The 21,674-nt window shown below is 45.1% G+C and overlaps 1 protein-coding gene across 3 annotated transcripts in view; it reads left to right on the top strand.

The window, feature by feature from the left end:
* The window catches only part of SVOP (SV2 related protein), a 104,098-nt gene that overhangs the window by 51,673 nt on the left and 30,751 nt on the right, over positions 1-21,674 (top strand). For all 3 annotated transcript variants that reach the window (XM_008004608.3, XM_073021072.1, XM_008004606.3), the window contains 3 exons: positions 3,583-3,707; positions 19,708-19,771; positions 21,533-21,658. In XM_008004608.3, the coding sequence (XP_008002799.1) occupies positions 3,583-3,707; positions 19,708-19,771; positions 21,533-21,658 (315 nt within the window). The remainder of the gene's footprint in view (positions 1-3,582; positions 3,708-19,707; positions 19,772-21,532; positions 21,659-21,674) is intronic.

The raw sequence follows: 21,674 nt of genomic DNA, 5'->3' as shown, positions 1-21,674 counted from the left end.
GTTGCTGAGCCCTCATTTTGGGGCAGCTGGAAAGCCGTGGCATCAGCAGACAAATGCAGAGCCAGCTGCCGCCTGCTGCGACCAAACAGGACACATCAGTGTGTCTCTGCTGCCTGGCAGGGGGATAATAAGGTCCCAGCAGACCTTGAAGGAGGGTTAATTCGCATGCACTCATCTCGGTGCCTTCTTTTCTCCCACTGCTGCTAATTAAGTCTTGTGTTTGATTCAAGACTCCTTGGATGCCAAGGAAGAAAGTCCCTATTAAGTTAGCTTAAGCCAAAAGAAAGGGATTAAATGTCTGCATGGCCAGTACCCATGTCACAGTCATGGATTTAGGAGTGCAAAAATGTTGCTTTATTATTATCATCGCTTCCTAGACTTTAGTCAATCCTGTACCACCTATTATCTTATGTACTTAATATCTTTCTTCTTTCTTTTCTTAAATTTAATTTTTGTAGACCAAGGTTCTCGCTATGTTGCCCAGATTGGTCTCAAACTCCTAGCCTCAAGTGATCCTTTTGCCTCAAGCTCTCAAAGTGCTGGGATTACAGGCATGAGCCACCTTGTCCTTAACTTAATAACTTTCTTCATATCAAACTGCTTTTTAAAAATCTATCACCTCTAACATGGGGCTAATAAAAAAAATTGGAATATATTTTTGGAAAGTGAAACTATAGAGTTTTAATTGGAAGATCAATAACAATTGTCTTAAGTAGGAAGTGTCTGCAAAAATAAATGCAACACAAATAAAACAACGTTATTAAATTCTAAGTTGTGGTTGTCCCAGTGCCTTCTGTGTTAAATAGAGAGCAGAGTAGCTATTCTTAAAAGGTGTCAGCTGGGTGTGGTGGCTCATGCCTGTAATCCTAGCACTTTAGGAGGCTGAGGCGGGTGGATTGTTTGAGTCCAGGAGTTCAAGACCAGCCTGGGCAACATGCCGAAACCCTGACAAACATGGCAAAACCCCTTCTCTACTAAAAATACAAAAATTAGCTGGTCATGGCGGCACAAACCTGTAATACCAGCTACTCAGAGGCTGAGGCAGGAGAATCGCTTGAACCCAGGGGGCAGAGGTTGCAGTGAGCTGAGATCGTGCCACTGCACTCCAGCCTGGGTGACTGAGCGAGACTCTATTTCAAATAAACAAATAAATACAAATAGAGATAAATAAATAGGTGTTAAAAAACAGACTGGCACCTCACGGACTCTTTCTCTTTGACATAATCATAAAAATGAAGACTGAAATGAAAAAGAAATAACTTTCTTGTGAGGAGATGCAAAGTTATTTAAAATACTCTCTCTGCCACCTAAAGTCATTTTCTAAAAGACCTGAAATCATCTGGTAGGCTTCCAAATTTCCTCGCTCATCTCCTTTAATTCACTTTCAAAAAATCAGTATGTTTCATACTTGCCCCCTGAAGTAGTCCCCTGGGGGACAGGAAGGTGAACTCACCCTTGGAGCTCTGGGAAGGGTATTGCAGAAAGAGGCCTGCCCCAGACCTCACAGAGCAGGTTGAAAATACATGCGAAATTTGCATTTTACCCTCTCATATTTGGCATTGATTGTGATATAAAAATAGTATTTGTTTATTCTTAATTTTTTTTCAATCTCTAAGGGTAATTAACACCCCAGGAATATGTGCCATGTTTGTCTTTCTTGTTTTGTTTTGTTTTGAGATAGAGTCTCACTCTGTCGCTCAGGCTGGAGTGCAGTGGCATGATCTTGGCTCACTGCAACCTCCACCTCCTGGCTTCAAGCAATTCTCATGCCTCAGACTTTCAAGTAGCTGGGACTACAGGCACCCGCCACTCCACCTGGCTAATTTTTGCATTTTTAGTAGAGATGGGGCTTCACCATGTTGGCCAGGCTAGTCTCGAGCTCCTGGCCTCAAGTGATCCGCCAGCCCCAGCCTCCCCAAATGCTGGAATTACAGATGTGAGCCACCTTGCTCGGCCCCCTGTTTGTCTTGAAACATTGTGTCCCTCTGTGGTTCTTGACCCTATTGAACACATGCCTCCTTTACTTTAAAAATGTCAAAAATTTGCCTCTGTAATCCCAGCTACCCAGGAGACTGAGGTAGGAGGATCCCTTGAACTCAGGAGCTCAAGATCAGTGTGGGCAACATAGCAACACTCCATTTCTTTAAAAAAGTGAACAATTCGAATAATGCCTTCTTATCTATCCAGAAAAAACTTTCAAAGATAAAATAACTTAGTCACTCACATACTTTAAAAAAGAAATCAGCCGGGCGTGGTGGCTCACACCTGTAATCTCAGCACTTTGGGAGGCTGAGGTGCGTGGATCACTTGATCCCAGGAGTTTGAGAATAGCCTGGGCAACATGGTGAAATGCCGCCTCTGTAAAATATACAAAAATTAGCCAGGCATGGTGGCACACATCTATGCTTCCAGCTGCTCGGGAGGCTGAAGTGGGATGATCACTTGAGCCTGGGAGGTTGAGGCTGCAGTGAGCCGAGATTGCACCACTGCACTCTAGCCTGGGCAACAGAATGAGACCCTGTCTCAAAATAAATAAATAAGAAAGAAATAAGTTCTTTGTTTGGTTTGCAAATTAGGAGGATCTAAGAGTATGTCATTCATTAAAATAACTTCAAAATGAGTTTGCCAACACGGGAAACCACCTTTATATTATGTTTTATTCTTCATAGTAAAAATATCACTCAGTACAATTATACTTTGATATACTTTTATCCTGGTACAATAGATGTTAGAATAATGATGCCAAGATAAACTTGTCAATGAGAAAAAGAAAGAAATCAGTTCTAAAGTGCTAACCAGGAGGGATAAATTTAAAACATCATTAATAAAATAAAATTTATTTTTAATATGCAAATGTTTACTTACAACTCTGTCTAGATGACAAAGGGTCAATATCTGCCCCTGATTTAAATACGTTTGGATTTAACGGAATATTATTGATGCTTTTTCTTTACATTTGACCTTTTAAAATAAGGTTTAAATCAGTCTATGCATAGATAAACCCTGTGAATGAAAGCTGACACTGAAGTTTCCCATCAGTGACTCAAACGCTGCACACAGCGTTGTCATTGACAGCATGGTTTTCTGAAAAGAATAATTTTGTAAAGTTCTGGGTAAAACAAAGTAAATTTTCTTTTGACTTATCTGAAAGTGGCGTTCCTGAAAAATTAAGTGTGTATTCAAACTATGCCAAAAAAAAAAGTCTTGAATGTGTGAAACAGAGCAAAAGGTCTAGGTGTAGATCATCAGAAACAGAGTTTCAGCTGCATGATGGGCGGGCAGAATATTTGAGATGGCATGAGATGCAGGACAAGTCTATTTTGTCTCCTGTATTGTGGAATATCTGACATATCTGGCCCAGACTGGCATTCAATGCCAATCATTGGGACAACCAAGAATGTCTCACGATTTTCTTACCCACCCCCTATGGGTTGGCACTCCCCATACAGAGGACTCCAGTATCCCTTTGGTTGTGTAGGCTTCCTTCAGTGTGACCTCATTATCGGCAGCTCTCAGTGCAGTGCAAACGCCACCTGGAGGCGCTGAAAAGCCCTTGTGATTCCGTGTCTTCCTTCTCCGCAGGGACTGAAGATCAGCGTGCTGTGGACGCTGTACTATGGCATCCTTAGTGCTTTTGCACCCGTGTATAGCTGGATCCTGGTGCTCCGGGGCCTGGTGGGCTTTGGGATTGGAGGAGTTCCCCAGTCGTAAGTAAATACTGTTCATGGCCTGGGTCGGGAGGTAGGGGCTGAGATGTGGGAGCAGGGGTGCAGAGATAGCTATACCAGGGCTTCCAGGATCAAGGAGCTATGGTGTAGCAAGAAAATAGCATCATTATCAGTATTGTTAGGATCAACAACAGCAGCAAAACAACACAATGGCTGGAAGGTTGCAAGCGAAATAATAATGCATCTAGCATGGATGGACTGTTCCACTTGGACGCATCGCAGCAGCCCAAGAGGTGTGTGTTACTGTATTATTTCAATCTCTGTTTTACAGTTGGGGAAACTGAGGCTCAGAGAGTGAAATCATCTGTTTGAATCACATGGTGGGTAACTACAACACCCATGCTTTTAGCCACTATGAATGCTGCTTTCCACACTCTTCCAACCTAAACACAAGGCAGGGGATGATGCTGACCACATGTCACCCGGGCAGTAATTTGCTAGTGTTGTAGTTTAAGGTACTGAGAATATTCAGAGCTGTAGGAAGAAGCCATTGTCTCCTGGGGGATTGAGGAGGACTTCCTATTTGTGATGGGCCGTGAAGCAGAAATTGGCACACTATGGCATATGGGCAGAATTCAACCTGCTGACTGGTTTTGTTAATAAAGTTTTATTGGAACACCTTGCACCCTCCATTTATGTATTATCCATGGTCATTTTCATGCCACAGCAACAGAACTGAGTAGTTTCAGCAGATATACGGCCTGCAAAGCCTGAACTATTTACTATGTGGCCCAATATAGAAAATGCATGTTGGACCCCACCCTAAAAAATAATAGCCAATATTTCGTGTTAACTATGTGGCAGGTGCTGTTCTAAATGGTTTACCCAGACGATCTCCTTTAAGCTCTCATTTTCCCTAGAAGGTAAATTCTATTATTAACCCCATTTTACAGATAAAGAAACTGAGGCACAGAGAGGTAAAGTAACTTGCTCCAGGCAACACAGCCAGGAAGTGGCGGAGCTGGAATATGAACTGGACCTTCTAACCCCAGTGCCTGGGCTCTATACCCATTGCATTTTACTGCCTTGCTATTAAGAAGGCAAAGGATTTGGGAAGACCCAGAAGGAGACTTGGAGAAGATGTAAGATGTTTCCTAGGAAGAGAACCACATGAAAAGAGGAAGCTGCAGCTGAGGCTGAGGAAGGCTAATTGTCTGATTGGTCAGCTTGGAAGGATGAGATCTGTAAGAATTGAAAGCTGGCCAGACACGGTGGCTCATGCCTGTAATCCCAGCACTTTGGGAGGCCAAGACAGATAGATCACTTGAGCTCAGGAGTTCGAGACCAGCCTGACCAACATGGTGAAACACCGTCTCTACTAAAAAATACAAAAAGTAGCCGGGCTTGGTGGTGGGCGCCTGTAGTCCCAGATACTTGGGAGGCTAAAGCAGGAGAATTGCTTGAACCCAGGAGGCAGAGATTGCAGTGAGCCAAGATCGTACCACTGCACTCCAGCCTGGGCAACAGAGTGAGACTTTGTCTCAATAAAAATTTAAAAAAAAAAAAAAAGAAGAAGAATTAAAAGCTGAGATTGGACAGATAGGCCAGGGCAAGCTTGTTAAAGGCCTAAAATGCCAGGCCAAAGGGATTCTATTGGTGATGAGGAGCCACTGAGAGTTCCTGAGCAGTGGAGGTACTTTAGAAGTATGAATCTGGCTGTGGCAGGTAGAGCAGCTTGGAGGTAAGGAATCGTATTGCAATAATTTAGGCAAAGTTTGCAAGAGGACTAGGGCGATCCCTTGCAGGGTATTCATTTATTCCACCAATGTTTCTTGAGCACCCATAAATGCTAGGTGCTGGGATGCAGCATTGAGCAAGAGCGCCATGGTCCCTGTTCTAGAATGGGATCCTGGGGAAGAGACTTTGAGATGGAGATTACTGTGCGGGTGGTTACTAGGATTAACACTTGCAAGCAAGTGAGAAAATTAGGAGCCGCAGAGGGAGAAGCTGAATTGCAATACCATTGCCACAGAGGCCTCTGCTCAGCTTACAGGGGTTCAGAAGCTGAGGCAGCCCTTCAGAGGTGTTTCAGATTGGGGCAGGGGGGCTAGGCCTTTTTACCCTCACACCAACCAGGCATCGGATGTGGGCGGGCTGCCCTCAAGGACGGAGCATGACCATTGGCAAGGCAGCTACTTTTGGCCAAGGCAACTTCTGCAAGGGACGCAGCTCTGAGCTCCCAGTAGGCAAGGCTGCTGCTCATTTGGGAGGGAATAAATGCCTCAGTCCTGAAGGGCAGACCTCGTGGCACATCACAGCATCCTCCACAGTCCAGGGTGGACCCACTTGCTTCCAATATAGTCATGCATGACTTAATGATGGGGATGTGTTAAGAGAAATGCATCAATAGGTGATTTTGTCACCGTGCAAACATCACAGACTGTCCTCACACACACCTAGATGGGACAACCTCCTACACAGCTAGGCTATATGGTATAGCCTATTGCTCCAGGGCTACACAGCATGTAACTGTGCTAAATACCGCAGACAATTTGAACACAACGGTATTTGTGTATCTGAACATATCTAAACATAGAAAACCTACAGTAGAGACACAGTATTAATTTTTTTTTTTTTTTAAAGGCCAGGCATGGTACCTCACACCTGTAATCTCAGCACTTTGGGAGGCTGAAGCAGGAGGATCCCTTGAGCCCAGGAGTCTGAGATCAGCCTGGGCAACAAGGCTAGCCCCCCTCGCTATTAAAGAATAATGAAAATAGGCCAACTCTGGGTGCACTGCCTATGAGTTAGTCCTGCTCTGCACGGAGCAGTGCTCTTCAATAAAAGATTGCAAAATAAATTAATTATCACAGTATTATAATCTTATGGGACCACCATCATATATATGGTCTGTTGTTGACTCAAATGTGTTATGCAGCCCATAATTGTAATCCGTTCACCCTGCCTCAGAACAGTTCCCCCAGGATTCTGGTTAGTCTCTTTTCTGCAATAAATTAATCTATAGTCCCTGTGATTGCTGCTGGCCTCACGGCTGCAGAGGACGCCAGTGGAGCTCATAGTTGAGTCCCTTGCAGAAGTTGCCTTGGTCAAAAGGCCAAATGTCTCCCACCCCCACTCCCCATTGTAAATTCCTCTCAGCTTCAGTGAGCACCCCCGCTGATCTAGATGGTTTACCTGGGTGGGTGACTGAGACCTCACACCTAAGGGGTTCGAGTCCCTGGTCGCCATGCCTCTTTTAGGCCATATTTGCTGTGCTTGTCCATTTAACACCAAAATTGAGCAGCAGATTACCAAGAGATGTCTGGTATGTCATCTGGGTGACCCTATGATAGATGGGGCTTATTAAGTCTTCATGATGGCTAGGATCAATTTCTGCGACACAGTGGTGACTCTTTTTCTTGCCTGTTCATTTCTTGACACAAAGGAGCCCAAAGTTACTGGGTAGCAGCTATTTCTTAAAGTCTAATGGATGAGGGCATGGTGGCTCAAGCCTGTAATGCCAGCACTTTGGGAGGCCAGGGTGGGTGGATCATCTGAGGACAGGAGTTTGAGACCAGCCTGGCCGACACAGTGAAACCCCATCTCTACTAAAACTACAAAAATTAGCTGGGTGTGGTGGCACATGTCCGTAATCCCAGCTACTTGGGAGGCTGAGGCAGGAGAATCCCTTGAACCCAGGAGACAGGGGTTGCAGTGAGCCGAGAGCGTACCACTGCAATCCAGCCTCAGCGACAGAGCAAAACTCCATTTCAAGAAAAAAAAAAAAAAGGTCCACTGGGACTCTTGCTGTGTCTCCTGTGGAAGCTTTCCCTCCCTAGGAGCCAGGACCTCTAGACCCACAGAGCCCAGAAGTTGCAGGATGTGAAGTACAAATCCCCTGATCCGGGTCACTGGGACTGATGACAATGAAGCCTACTCTTACTTCAACCCCTTAATTTCCAGACCCATGAATCTTTTCTCCTGGGAATGAAGCATCATAATGGTAGTGGACTTAAGTGGGTATTGTGTCCTGGAGGACAGTGCCCCATGGTCATAGGGCATCATCTCCAAGCTGACACCTTAGTGTCACCTTCAGAGTACTGTCCCATTGCTCTGTTAGGCCAGTAGCTTCTCTCAGGCCAGCAGCTTCAGGATAGCACAATATATGATAGGACCAGTGGATTCCAGGCCATACATCCCCTTCTACATCTCCTTCACTCTATATGGGCTCCTTGGGTCCCAAGCAATGTTGTGAGGGATCCTTTGTCAGTGGGTCAGACATTGTGTGAGCCCTCGGGTGATGGTGGCAACCGAGACCTTGTGGGCAGGAGAGTTAAACCAGTACCCAGAATTGGTGCAGATTCGGTCAAGGTGAATTGCTGCTCCTTCAAAACTGGAAGAGTCCAATGTACCTAAGTTGCTACCAAGTGACATGGAGTGGTTCCATCCTGGGGGGCTCCACGTTGGTCTCTGTTGCTGGCAGGCTGGCTCTTCCGCAGCACAAGCAGCAAGATCAGCATTGGAGGGTGGGGATCTGTTCAGTCCTGCCAGAGCGCCCACCCTCTCAGGGGTAATAGTTCAGGGACTGACTTCTTATGCCTGCTGAGCATCGTGATTGGGCAAGACTGGAAGAGACAGCCTAGAAGGGTAACACTAATTCTTTTTTTTTGAGACAGAGTCTTGCTCTGTCGCCCAGGCTGGAGTGCAGTGGCCAGATCTCAGCTCACTGCAAGCTCCGCCTGCTGGGTTCACGCCATTCTCCTGCCTCAGCCTCCCAAGTAGGTGGGACTACAGGCGCCCGCCACCACGTCTGGCTAATTTTTTTTGTACTTTTAGTAGAGACGGGGTTTCACTGTGTTAGCCAGGATGGTCTCGATCTCCTGACCTCGTGATCTGCCGGCCTCAGCCTCCCAAACTGCTGGAATTACAGGCGTGAGCCACCGCGCCCAGCCAGGGTAATGCTAATTCTAAAATAGATCATAGGCTGTGAAACCAGACTGCTTGGGTTTGAATCCTGGTTGCTCTGTCACATAATAGCTATATGACCTCAGGCAAGTCACTGAACCTTCCTACATCTGTTTCCTCATCTCTAAAATGGAACAACAACGTCCCCACCTCATGAGGTCCCTTAAAATAATAGTCATTAAATGACAACATTCTGTAAAATGCCCAGGACAGTGCCTGGCAGAGCACTTAAGACTTATTAATAAGCATTTGATCTGCCGAAGGCTACTAAGAAGCTCAAGTGTCATTGTGATGGATGATGGATGACGGATGAATGACTCAAGGTATCACTGTAGACAGAACAGGGACAGGGGAGACATGACCACATGGATTTAACACATGAGCAAACCCCCAGCCTCCTCCTGCCACCTGGGAGGCTGGAGGATGGTGAGTGGCTCTCAGCTCTCCTCAGTCCTTCCCTCCTTGATTCATGATTAATTCCTCCAGGGCTCTGTAGAGTAGACATTTGACATACACTTCTGGATCTGGGATGAGCTTACAAACCACTGGAGCTTGAAGCAAAGGCTATTAACGGAGCTGCAGCCATAAATCTGGGCTGGCAGGGGCTTGTGGACAATGTGCTCCACTTCTGGCTCAGCTCCAGGAATTCCTGCAGACACAACCACTGCCCTATTCATGAGTATGATGAGTTCATTGAGTACGATACAGTTTTCCCCTAGTGGCTAGGAGGAATGTACTCACAGAACAGCAAATCAAATTCCCTTACCAGGGACGCTCAGAGAGATGCCAGCAGCAATAGACTTCAAACAGTCACTGGATTTTCTTCTTATATAAGGAAAGAAAAAGGAATTAAATATGCAGAATGCCCACAGAAATTCTTGTTCAAGAAGGTAGAATGAGAAGAGACATTTGCTATTTCTTCTTCTTCCACATTTCCTAGAAATGACATAGAAGTAGTAAGAAATAGAATAAATCTTTTCTTTCTGCAAAAGACAGGGTCTTGCTCTGTTACCCAGGCTGGGGTACAGTGGCACAATCATGGCTTACTGCAGCCTCGAACTCCCAGGCTCAAGTGATCCTTCTGCCTCAGACTTCCAGGCACACACCACCATGCTCAGCTAATTTTTTCTACTTTTTGGTGGAGACTGGGGTCTCACTATGTTGCCTGGGCTGGTCTTGAATACCTGACCTCAAGTGATCTGCCTGCCTTGGCCTTCCAAAGTGCTAGGATTACAGGCATGCCTCAAGATGCCCAGCTAAGAAATAGAATAAACAGTGCTAGAGAGTGAGAAAACAGTGCCATCAGTGGATCAGAATTTTGAAAAGCCTCTGGAAGCTTATAAACAGATGGGATTGCAAGGGTGGAGTAACTGGAACAGAGAAAACCACACCCTAAAACAGCAAAGGGGCGGGACTACAAAGAGGAAGAGAGATTCTTCCTGTCGGGCTCTGGGGTAATGGCATAGAACACCAGGGGAATAAAATAAAGGACACAGAGGAGCTAGGAGGGCCTTTCCCCCTTATCTCATGCTTATCTTAAGGGTCCCCAGCTTGCCTGCCTGCTCCCTACCTCTTCCCCATTTAGTCGTTCATGTATTGAACACTGCTATAGCCCTTCCGTTTGGTTATTGAGCTATTACTACATTCCAGACACTGAGCCTCGTGCTTTACATATATTACCACTTTAATGCTCATAACATCTTAGGATATAGATGTTATGATCATCTCCACTTTACAGGTACAAAAGCTGGAGCTTTGTAGAAACTAAGTAGCATGCCCAAGGTCATATAGCTAGTAAATGGCAGAGCTAAGGTTTAGACATCACTTGACCCTCCAAACCTATTCTCTGAACTACCCCACTAAATAGCATTTTTTTTTTTTTTTTGTCACCCGGGCTGGAATGCAGTGGCATGATATCTTGGCTCACTGCAACCTCCACCTCCTGGGTTCAAGCTATCCTCCCACCTCAGCTTCCTGAGTAGCTGGGATTACAGAAGCATGCCACCACACCTGGCTAATTTTTGTATTTTTAATAGAGATGGGGTTTCACCATGTTGGCCAGGCTGGTCTCGAATTCCTGACCTCAAGCGATACGCCTGCCTCAGCCTTCCAAAGTGCTGGGATTACAGGTGTGAGCCACCCCACCCAGCCTAAATAGCTCTTTTATCTATGAGGAGGGCAAATAAAAACTAGAAACGAAATTACAGAAGAAATATTTAGCCACCCAAGAGAGCCACTGGCTTCCTACCACTGTAACTCTATCCACTTACATAAAAATAATGTCTTAATTATACAATGTTCCTATCTAGTTACAAAAATGACTCCCTTAAGTTCATTATTTGGAAACATTTAGTTGGAGATATTTTGATGTGATTAAATGCAATTAAAAGTTTCCATTAATTTACAATAGCTATACCCTATTGCAGCAACTCATAAAATCAGATGAAAAAGATTTTGCTGTGTAATTCTTAAAAGCTCAACAACCAGAAGTCCTTGTAATGTACTCTGAATTTTAAGTATAAATGTCAATTAGGGCTGGGAGTGGTGGCTCACGCCTGTAATCCCAGCACTTTGGGAGGCCGAGGCGGGTGGATCACCTGGGGTGGGGAGTTCAAAACCAGCCTGACCAACATGGAGAAGCCCCGTCTCTACTAAAAATACAAAATTAGCTGGGTGCGGTGGCACATGCCTGTAATCCCAGCTACTCGGGAGGCTGAGGCAGGAGAATCGCTTGAACCCAGGAGGCAGAGGTTGGGGTGAGCTGAGATCATGCCATTGCACTTCAGCCTGGGCAACAAGAATGAAACTCCATCTCAAAAAAAAAAAAAAAAAAAAAGTCAACTAGGTCATTAAGGATCCTGTTCCTCTACCCTAATCTGTGCTTTTCTACGACCCTTCTTCTCTCCTCCCTTCCTCATTCTTTTCTTCCTTCCCCCAAAGTAGAGATTCTCATTCTTGGTGATAAGAACAACAACATTTGCCTTAATAGTGATGATGATGATGATGATGATGATGATGATGATGATGATAATGGAGTTTACCAAGTGCTGGGCACTTTGCTCAATGTTCTGCTCAGACTACCTTACTTGGTCCACTGAACAACTGTTTTATCCCCATATGACAGATGCGAAAACCAAGGCTTAGAGCTCACAAGGGACTTGCTGGAGGTCAGATAGTTATTATTATTTTTGAAATCAGATTTTGCTCTGTTGCTGAGGCTGGAGTGCAGCAACACGATCATACCTCCCTGCAGCCTCAAACTTCTGGGCTCAAGCGATCCTCCCACCACAGCCTCTGGAGTCGCTAAAGTGTGTGCCACCACACCCAGCTAATTTTTTAAATTTTTTGTTGAGATGGGCTACAGAGGACAGAGTGGGTGGTCTCACTGTGTTACCCAGGCTGTTCTTGAACTCAAGTGATCCTCCCATCTTGGCCTTCCAAAGTGTTGGGATTACAGGTGTGAGTCATCATGCCTGGCCAGATGGTTATTACGTGTAGTGTAGGAGGCCTGGGCACAGTGGCTCACGCCTGTAATTCCAGCACTTTGGGAGGCTGAAGCGGGTGGATCACTTGAGGCCAGGAGTTTGAGACCAGCCTGGGCAACATGGCAAAACCCCATCTCTTCTAAAAATACAAAAATTAGCCAGGCATGGTAGTGCACACCTGTAATCTTAGCTACTTGGGAGGCTGAGGTAGGAGAATCGCTTGAACCCGGGAAGCGGAGGTTGCAGTGAGCTGAGATTGCACCACTACACTCCAGCCTGGGTGACAGAGTGAGACTCTGACTCAAAAAAAAAAAAAAAAGTGGAATGTAGGGTTTGCTTCTAGTTTGTAACAAACCACCTTCACATTCATGGTTTAAAACAGTGATTAATTCCACTCATGATTCTGCAGTGAGGCAGTTTGGTGGCTTCTCTAGACTCTATGGGGCTTGCTCAAATGTCTTCAGTCCACTGAATCAGGGGGCACCCGGGCACCTGGTCCCATGGCACCTGGACGGCAGCAAGCAGAAGCCACAAAGCTTCTCAAGGCCTAAGCTTGGAACTAGCATAACATCATTTCTGCTACATTCTGATGGTCAAAGCAAGTCACAAGGCCACCCAGATCCCAGGGAGGGGAAAATGAACTCTTGATGGGACGTGCTGCCGTCACACTGCAAAGGTGCATAGATACTGGGAAGGAAAGTATTGGAGCAACTTTGGCAAGCCAGTTATAACTGGGTTCAAATCCAGGTATGTCTGGTGCCAAAGCCCTAACCATGTTGAACAACAATTTCAAAGGGGTTTCTAGCATATATAGTCAGAAGGTCCTGTTAAATCATTTATGTCCACGGCGTCTCTGGTACTGATTTGGAGAATGACTCTGGTGTGTAGAGCTGGTGGTTCTTAACAGATTTATATTCCCTTTAAGGCAGGCAAGAGAAATCACATGTAGAATCCCAGATAATTACACTTTCTGTCTATGGAGGGACATCAAGAAGGAATAGACTTTAATTCAAGCAAGGGAATTAAATACAATTTTATTTTTGTCATTACAGACAGCATACTTTTGTTTTAGAAAATTTGGAAAATGCAAATAAGCACCAACGAAACGATAATCACCTCTCACTGCGCCGTGTCTCCACGAAAATACCAATACAGGTTGGCACTGGGCCAATATGTTTTACTTCCAGTAGAGGGCGCCATGCACCGCAGTCAAACACCATTTATGTAAGCGGCTGCGAGGGGAAATCTGGAGTAAGGTAACCCACGCCCTCCTTGTGTTTTAGCTGCTCTTAAAGACAATACCTCAAGTAGCTGCCCAGCTGTTCTACCTTGAAACCTGCCCTAGAATGATCTTCAAGTTGGTGTCAACAATGAGCTTATACACAAAGGCTGTCCTCGTTCCTCCAAAGACCAGGCAGAAATGCCAGGCTGAGATCACAGGTTCTTTCTTTCCAAACACGTGATCCAAATGGCAAGCCTCTAATTGCCCAGTGCTGTAAATGTGATTATTTGCAGTGGGAATTTATTTATGCCAGAATCAGCTGATTCTTGGCATTGCTAATTTCATTGCTCATTCTTTTATTTTTCAGTCTGATTATAATAATTGCCATATTTTGGATAAAGATCAAGTAGCTTGTTTTCATAATGAACTGCTATAAATAATGGCCAAATGTGGGGCACAACAATTATAGGAAAACACGTTTCTTGTAGCACAGGTGGCAAAAGCAAGAAACTAAACACAACCTAAGCATTCATTAATAGGGGGCAGTTAAATAAATGATGATACTACTGAGATGAGGAAGGCTATGCAGCTGTTAAGAATAATGCTCAGCGGAGCGTGGTGGCTCATGCCTGCAATCCCAGCACTTTAGGAGGAAACTGAAGCAGGCAGATCGCTTGACTCAGGCATTCAAGACCAGCCTGGGCAACATGGTGAAACCTTGTCTCTGCAAAAAATACGAAAATTAGCCAAGTGTGGTGGTGCACACCTGTAGTCCCAGCTACTCAGGAGGCTGAGGTGGGAGGATCATCTACCCCAGGAGGTCAAGGCTACAGTAAGCTGAGATTGTGCCACTGCACTGCAGTCCGGGTGACAGAGTGAGACGCTGTCTCAAAAGAAAAAAATAGAAAGAGTAATTCTTGGCCAGGCATGGTGGCTCATGCCTGTAGTTCCAGCACTTTGGGAGGCCAAGGCAAAAGGATTGCTTGAGCCCAGGAGTGTGAGACCAGCCTGGACAAAATAGTGAGACTCCATGTCTACAAAAAAAAGAAAGAAAGAAAAGGAAAAATTAGCTGGGCATGACGGTGCATGCCTGTCACCCCAGCTACTTGGGAGACTGAGGCAGGAGAATCAATTGAGCCCAGGAGCTCAAGGCTGCAGTGAGCTATGATCGCACCACTACACTCCAGCCTGGGTGACAAACCAGACCCTGTCTCAAAAATAAATAAAACTGTAGATTTACCTCTATTAACATGAAAAGATTTCCATATTGTCTTGTTGAAGCAGATCCCAACACAGAAATTCAAGAGCAAGAAGTTTCCTCTGGGAGACTCAGCCACAGGTCCTCCAAATGGTCCCACTTCACGGATGCGGCAACTGTCTAGTGAGGGTGACTCCCAGGAAGTTTAAATTCTTTGGCACTTCTGGCCTGCCACAAAGGCTGGCCAGGCAAGCTTTAATGGCCAGAGAAAGTTCTCTGGAAACAGTCACAGGTACTGGCAGTTGGAAGGTGGGCTGGCATGCATGGATGTGCTAAGAATGGGGATGTTTGGGTGGAACGCTGACAGTGTGCTGTGTGTGTTAAGAAAAAAAAAAAAAAAAAAAGGAAAGAGTCTAGGCGCAGTGGCTCACACCTGTAATCCCAGCACTTTGGGAGGCCGAGGTGGGCGGATCAGGAGGTCAGGAGATCAAGATCTTACTGGCTAACACGGTGAAACCCCATCTGTACTAAAAATACAAAAATTAGCTGGGTGTGGTGGCGGGCACCTGTAGTCCCAGCTACTCAGGAGGCTGAGGCAGGAGAATGGCGTGAACCCGGGAGGCAGAGCTTACAATGAGCTGACATTGCACCATTGCACTCCAGCCTGGGTGACAGAGCGAGACTCTGTCTCAAAAAAAAAAAAAAAAAAAAAAGGAAAGAAGAGAGGGAGGAAAAGGTAGGAGAGAGGTAAGGAAAGAGAAGGGAAAATGAAAGAAAGAAATAGCATGTTAGTTAAATTTATGTATTTATTTTTTCATAGAAAAGAGGCTGAAAGATTGCAGGCCAGGCACAGTGGCTTATGCCTGTAATCCCAACACTTTGGGAGGCCGAGGCGGGTAGATCACTTGAGGTCAGGAGTTCGAGACCAGCTTGGCAAACATAGTGAAACCCCATCTCTATTAAAAATACAATAAAATTAGCTGGGCATTGTGGCGTGCACCTGTAATCCCAGCTACTCGGGAAGCTGAGGCAGGAGAACTGTTTGAACCTGGGAGGCAGAGGTTGCAGTGAGCCTGAGATCACACCACTGCACTCCAGCCTGAATGAGAGAGTGAGACTCCGTGTCAGAGAAAAAAAAAAAAATGCTGAAAGATTGCAAGGCAAACTCTGAATAGTAGTTATGGCTTTTGGGAAGGGAAATGGAAGTTGGGGTCATAGGGAGAGGAAGAATCATCATACACTCTGCATGCTTATGTATTGGTAAATTATTTTACAATGAGATTGCATTCATATAATACTCTATAACTGAAAAAAACAGAATGAAAAGACTTCATTAAACAGGTTATAGCTTTATTATAAAAACAAATCCTTAATCTCTAAGGATAGAAACAGCTTTGCCCTTAGAATATCCTCCTGCACATTTTTGCATGATTAGTAGTTTGACTTCAATTTGGTGAGGGAAAGGTAAACATGGTATTACTATTGATTTTTAAAAATAATATAAGCATACCATTCAGAAAATAGAATAAAATATCAAAGTCATCCGTGATAATTGCTGCAATCTTTAGCAACCACTATAATCTTGGTTTCTATTACCAGGGTTTAGTTAATGAAATTCCCCATGGTTTTCTGTTGAGTGAGGTACTGGAAGGAATATAAATTGGAACAACTTTTTGGAGAAGCACTTTGGTAGTATATATCTCAAATCATAAAAACAGGCATACCCTCTGACTCAAATTCTACTTAGGGGGATCTGTCCTAAGGAAACAATGTGAAGACAATGACTTTCAGCCTAAAGATGTTTAAGGAAGTGTTGTTTATAACTGTGAAACTGTCCCAACAGGGAAGTGATTCATGGGTTGCATGATATAGACAAACCTAGTTTAAAATGTTGGCTCTTCTGCTTACTAAGTTACTAGCTGTGCAATCCTGGGCAAGTAACAACTTTTCTGTTGTTGATAGATGTAGATATGAAAATGGTGGTAGTCCATTCTCACAGTGCTGTAAATAACTATCTAAGACTGGGTACTTTATAAAGAAAAGAGGTTTAATTGACTCACAGTTCCACAGGCTGTACAGGAGGTATGACTGGGGAGGAATCAGGAAACTTACAAGCATGGTTGGAAGGCAAAGATGAAGCAAGCGTATCTTCACATGGCAGCAGGAGAGAGAGAGTGAAGAGGGAAGTGCTACACACTTTTAAACAACTGGATCTCATGAAAACTCACTCACTATCATGAGAACTGCAAGGGGGAAAACCACCCCCAAGAGCCAATTACCTCCTACCAGGTCCCTCCCCCAACACTGGGAGTTACATTTCAACATGAGGTTTGAGTGGGGCCAAGAGCCAAACTATCTCTCTCTCTCTCTTTCTCTCTCTCTCTCTCTCTCTCTCTCTCTTTCTCACACACACACACACACACACACACACACATTGGGAATTGTAATTACTTACCCCCATGACTTGCAATTCTTATTGGGTGAGCTAATCCATGCAGAACATCTAGAGTAGTGTTAAACACATAGTAGATACTCAGTAAAAGGTTGCTATTATTAAGGATAGTATGGTTCATGCATGTGATAGAATAGATGTGTCCAAGAGCCTATTAAATGGCATGGAAATGCTTGTTTATAAATCAGATTGATAATAGGCATTCTTGAGTATGATCTCAGCTAGGGATTCATACAGAGAGAAAAAGAGAGACTAAGACAGAAAGAGGGAATGTACTAAAATACACTATGAAGTAAGACTAGCTGGCATTAACATTTTCTTCCTGCTTTTCTCTAAAGAGAGTCCCACTGAACTACTGAAGCCCTAGCCCTTCTTCTGAGGCTCCTGAGAGTTCTTCTTGCTTTGGATAGAGGTGCCTTTGCTCAGAATCCTAACAAGGACTTTTACTGATGATAGAAAGAACTGTGTCTAAATCTCGGTGGTATTGCTGAGGCCACCTTTTGAAAAGTGAAAAGCTCTGTAGGGAAACCCATTGATTGGGCTGCATAGAAGCAGACAGAACCGGGGGCAGAGATTTCTCTATAAGTAATTTATTGAAAGTGTTCTTGGGAGGAAGCTGTAAGAGTGAAAGATGCTAAAAGAAAGATACAGGGAAGAAGCTCACAAGGATGTGGTTTCTTCTGGACTCACCTGAGCACACAGGGAGCTAAGGAGTGTTCATTGCTCCACAGGGTCTGACCCCCACCCCCTCCCCCAATACCAGGGGGTGGGCCTTTTATACACATACATACCAGTCTGCAGCCTGCCCTGGGGAGATGGGCATAACTCCTAGGTACCTCTGGGGTGATGCAGCTTCAGTTGCTCAAGAGTATCCATAAGAGAAGGTTGCAGGTATGAGCCATTAGCAGAAGCGCAAGGTGGGCACACAGACATAGTAAAGGGATCCTAGGAGATCTAAATGGGTCCCCAGCACCATCTGCCTTCAAATAGTTAAAGGAAATTAACTTCCCTTTATCCCCCAACCCCCCACCCCTTAGAAGGGCTAGGAGAATAACATGAGGCCATTTAGTAGCTCAGATGCCTGGCTTAGGTGGGAGATATGAGAGAAAAGAAGGCCTCCTCTTTCTAGCAAAATTGAAGGCAGCATGGGGTAGGTGGGAGCAGGGATTGATTTAAAAGTTCCTTTCCACGTCCAGCATGCCCAAAGGTTGAGGAAGTGAAAAGGAGGAAAGCATGGAAGCAGCAGACAGAGGAGGCAGCCAGTGCAGTTGGGACATTGCTTACATTAAGGAAACAAGTAAATTGAGGAAAGACGTAACTGTATTGAGGATAATGAGACCAGATTTCCCATTATTGGAGAAGGGAATTGCAGCATGCAAGTGAGGAAGGTTAGAATGAACCCTAAGGTGATGAACTGAAATGGAAAGTATCAGTATGAACTCATTTTTAAATAAATATACACAGATAGTTATAGATATGGTGAGTGTGTGAAGAGAGAGGGAGAGAAGTAAGATAGAGATAGATAGACAGATAATCTCTTAGCTGTGTCCGCCAAGAGGGTGCAGCAGCAGTGACACCCCAGGAGCAATGAGCACACTGAGCACAGAGATCTTGGTTTCTAAATACCATCTTCTGCCAAAGGGAACCAGGGCTTCTTAGAAAGGTGATGACAGACTGCAGGGCTGGGGCAAAGGAAGTACAAGATGAGCTGGATATCTTGTGCTAGAAAATAGGAAAGACCTCAAGGAATGATGGAGACATGCCAAAAAAACAATAAGAATCAGCTTGAAGGGGCTTCCACTGGGCAGATCTGGGACAGTCTGAGCATCAAAATAATAACAGGTTGCAGGCCGGGTGGTGGCTCACACCTGTAATTCCAGCACTTTAGGAGGCTGAAGCGGGCAGATCACTTGAGGTCAGGAATTTGAGACCAGCCTGGACAACATGGTGAAACCCTATCTCTACCAAAAGATACAAAAATTAGCCAGCTTGATCAGGTGATGAAGATTAATGTCACCAGTGATGGGACAGGTTGACATTGTGTGCCCTGGTGTGCTGAGAAGGGCTCAGGTTGAAGAGTTCCTGCCAAAAAAACATTTTTCCCTGGACTTATTGGATTATGGTTAGGGCTCAATGGCAGCAGTTAGGAAATTTGAGAATCACTTGGGGAGTCAAAAATGCAGGTGAGGCCGGGCATGGTGCCTCACATCTATATTCCCAGCGCTTTTGGAGTCTGAGGTGGGAGGATCACTTGAGGCCAGGAGTTCGAGACCAGCCTGGGTAACATACATCTGTACAAATCATCATAATAATAATTAGCCAGGAGTGGTGGTGCATGACTGTAGTCTTAGCTGCTCTGGAGGCTGAGGCAGGAGGATCACTTAAGCCCAGGAGTTCAAGGTTGTGCAGTGAGCTATGATTGCACTTCAGCCAGGGTGATAGAGTGAGACACCAACTCATAAATAAATAAATAAATAAATACAATAAAATAAAAATGCAGATGTCAGGGCCTTATCCCTGGGAGTTTGTTTCTGAAGGTTTGGGGAGGGAGGGAGCTAGAGATCTGTATATTTAACCATCATCATCTCAGGAAATTCTGATGTAAGTGGTTCACTGACCACCCTTGGAGGAATGTTGGCAGGAAATTCAGAAAACGGTAGCCATTTGCCCACCCAGTTCTGATCTTAACTCTTTTTCTGTCCCTTTTACATTTCCAGGGTGACGCTGTATGCTGAGTTCCTTCCCATGAAAGCCAGAGCTAAATGTATTTTGCTGATTGAGGTAAGGAGGACAGTGGCCTGGGTCTCTAGAGCGTGTGGATTCCAGCAGGAGGTTCTCAGATGTCTTGAGCCACAGGCCAAGGAAAAGGGAGTTTAAGAAAAAAATATTACAGACTCAATATGTAAAGATGTAAAAGGATCAGTTACATCATTTCTGACATGCCAGTTTTGCAATATGGACAAATTCTTCAATTGACAAGAACATTCAATCTATCATCCCTCAAAAAAAAAAAAAAATGTCGGCAAGGGTATGGAAGAGTATGTTTTCTTGAACTGGAAATAGTTTGTATCTGAGAGCTGGTGTTGAATGTGTGGTGTGAGTAGACCAAACTCCTGCCCACACCCATATCATCACCCACCACCTGTCTTTTTGGTCAAGAATTTCCATTCTTGACCATTTCTGTGGCCTATAGACTGCCTTAAAATTTTGTGGTCCAGCTAGTTCTTCTCAATTTCTTCCAGGGTCTCGTGACCCATTTTCTAACCATGATCTGAAAGATCTCAGAGCAAATACAACGGCTCCATGACTCCCTGCCTCATGCAGCTGCCCAGTGGCCCCCTTCACACAGTGGCAGAATGGTTTATTTGCCCATGCTGGACATTGATTCCAACAGTGATGACAATGAACCCACTCTGATATCCCCAATCACTATAACCACAGTGACAATTTTAATTGCATTGATCCTACAGCCCAACATCCTGAGTACATCTGCTTCTTACCAATTAGGGTGATGCTTCACTGATCCACACTGATGTGGAAGAATCCTTTGTTTAAATATTGGAATGCATCTGGGACTTTGGGAGGCCGAGGCAGGAGGATCACTTGAGGCCAGGAGTTCGAGGCTGCAGTGAGGTGTGATCACATCACTGCACTCCAGCCTGAGTGGTAGAGCAAGACCCCATCTAGTAAAAAAAAAAAAAAAAAAAAAAGGCCAGGCACGGTGGCTTACGCCCATAATCCCAGTACTTTGGGAGGCCAAGTCATTTGGATCACCAGAGATCAGGGTTTCGCGACCAGCTTGGCCAACATTGTGAAACCCCATCTCTACTAAAAAATACAAAAAATTAGGTGTGGTGGTGGACTGTAATACCAGCCAGTCAGGAGGCTGAGGCAGGATAATTGCTTGAACCCAGGAGGCGGAGTTTGCAGTGAGCCGAGATCGTGCCATTGTGACGGAGCAAGACTCTGTCTCAAAAAAAAAAAAAGAAGAAGAAGAAGAGGAAGAGAGAAGAAGAAGGAGGAGGAGGAGGAGGAGAAGGAGGAGGAGGAGGAGGAGGAGAAGAAGGAGAGGAAGAAAAAGAAATATATCTAGACCAGCTGATCTTGAGCCTGGGAGGTTGAGGCTACAGTGAGCCATGACCGGGACACTGTAATCCAGCCTGGGCGACAGCAAGACAGACAGAGAGAGAGAGAGAGAGAGAGAGAGAGAGAGAGAGAGAGAAAACCAATGTGTTCACTACCAATTTGGTATCACGTAATATTGATCATATTGATCTCCTTAACCAGAGCTGCCACATTGCCCAGCTCCAGCGGGTGACATGCAAATATTATACAGTGTAGATGGTACCCTTGTAAGCTGGGCTGGGCAACATGGCAGCCCTGGCTCAACTATACAGACCACAGGGAAAGGGTGACTATTATAACCTTGCTGACTCCAATAACCCCTTACCCATAGAGATACCCTTGGCCACAATTCCCCCATAATTCCTCACTGTGAGGACCATGCTTCCCCCACCACTGACCCTGATTCTCCTGTGCCAGGTATTCTGGGCCATCGGGACAGTGTTCGAGGTCGTCCTGGCTGTGTTCGTGATGCCCAGCCTGGGCTGGCGTTGGCTGCTCATCCTCTCAGCTGTCCCGCTCCTCCTCTTTGCCGTGCTGTGTTTCGTAGGTATCCTTTAAG

The sequence above is a fragment of the Chlorocebus sabaeus genome, chromosome 11, assembly GCF_047675955.1.
Source record: "Chlorocebus sabaeus isolate Y175 chromosome 11, mChlSab1.0.hap1, whole genome shotgun sequence".
Classification (NCBI taxonomy): domain Eukaryota; kingdom Metazoa; phylum Chordata; class Mammalia; order Primates; family Cercopithecidae; genus Chlorocebus; species Chlorocebus sabaeus.
This window is presented reverse-complemented; position numbering and strand designations above follow the sequence as displayed.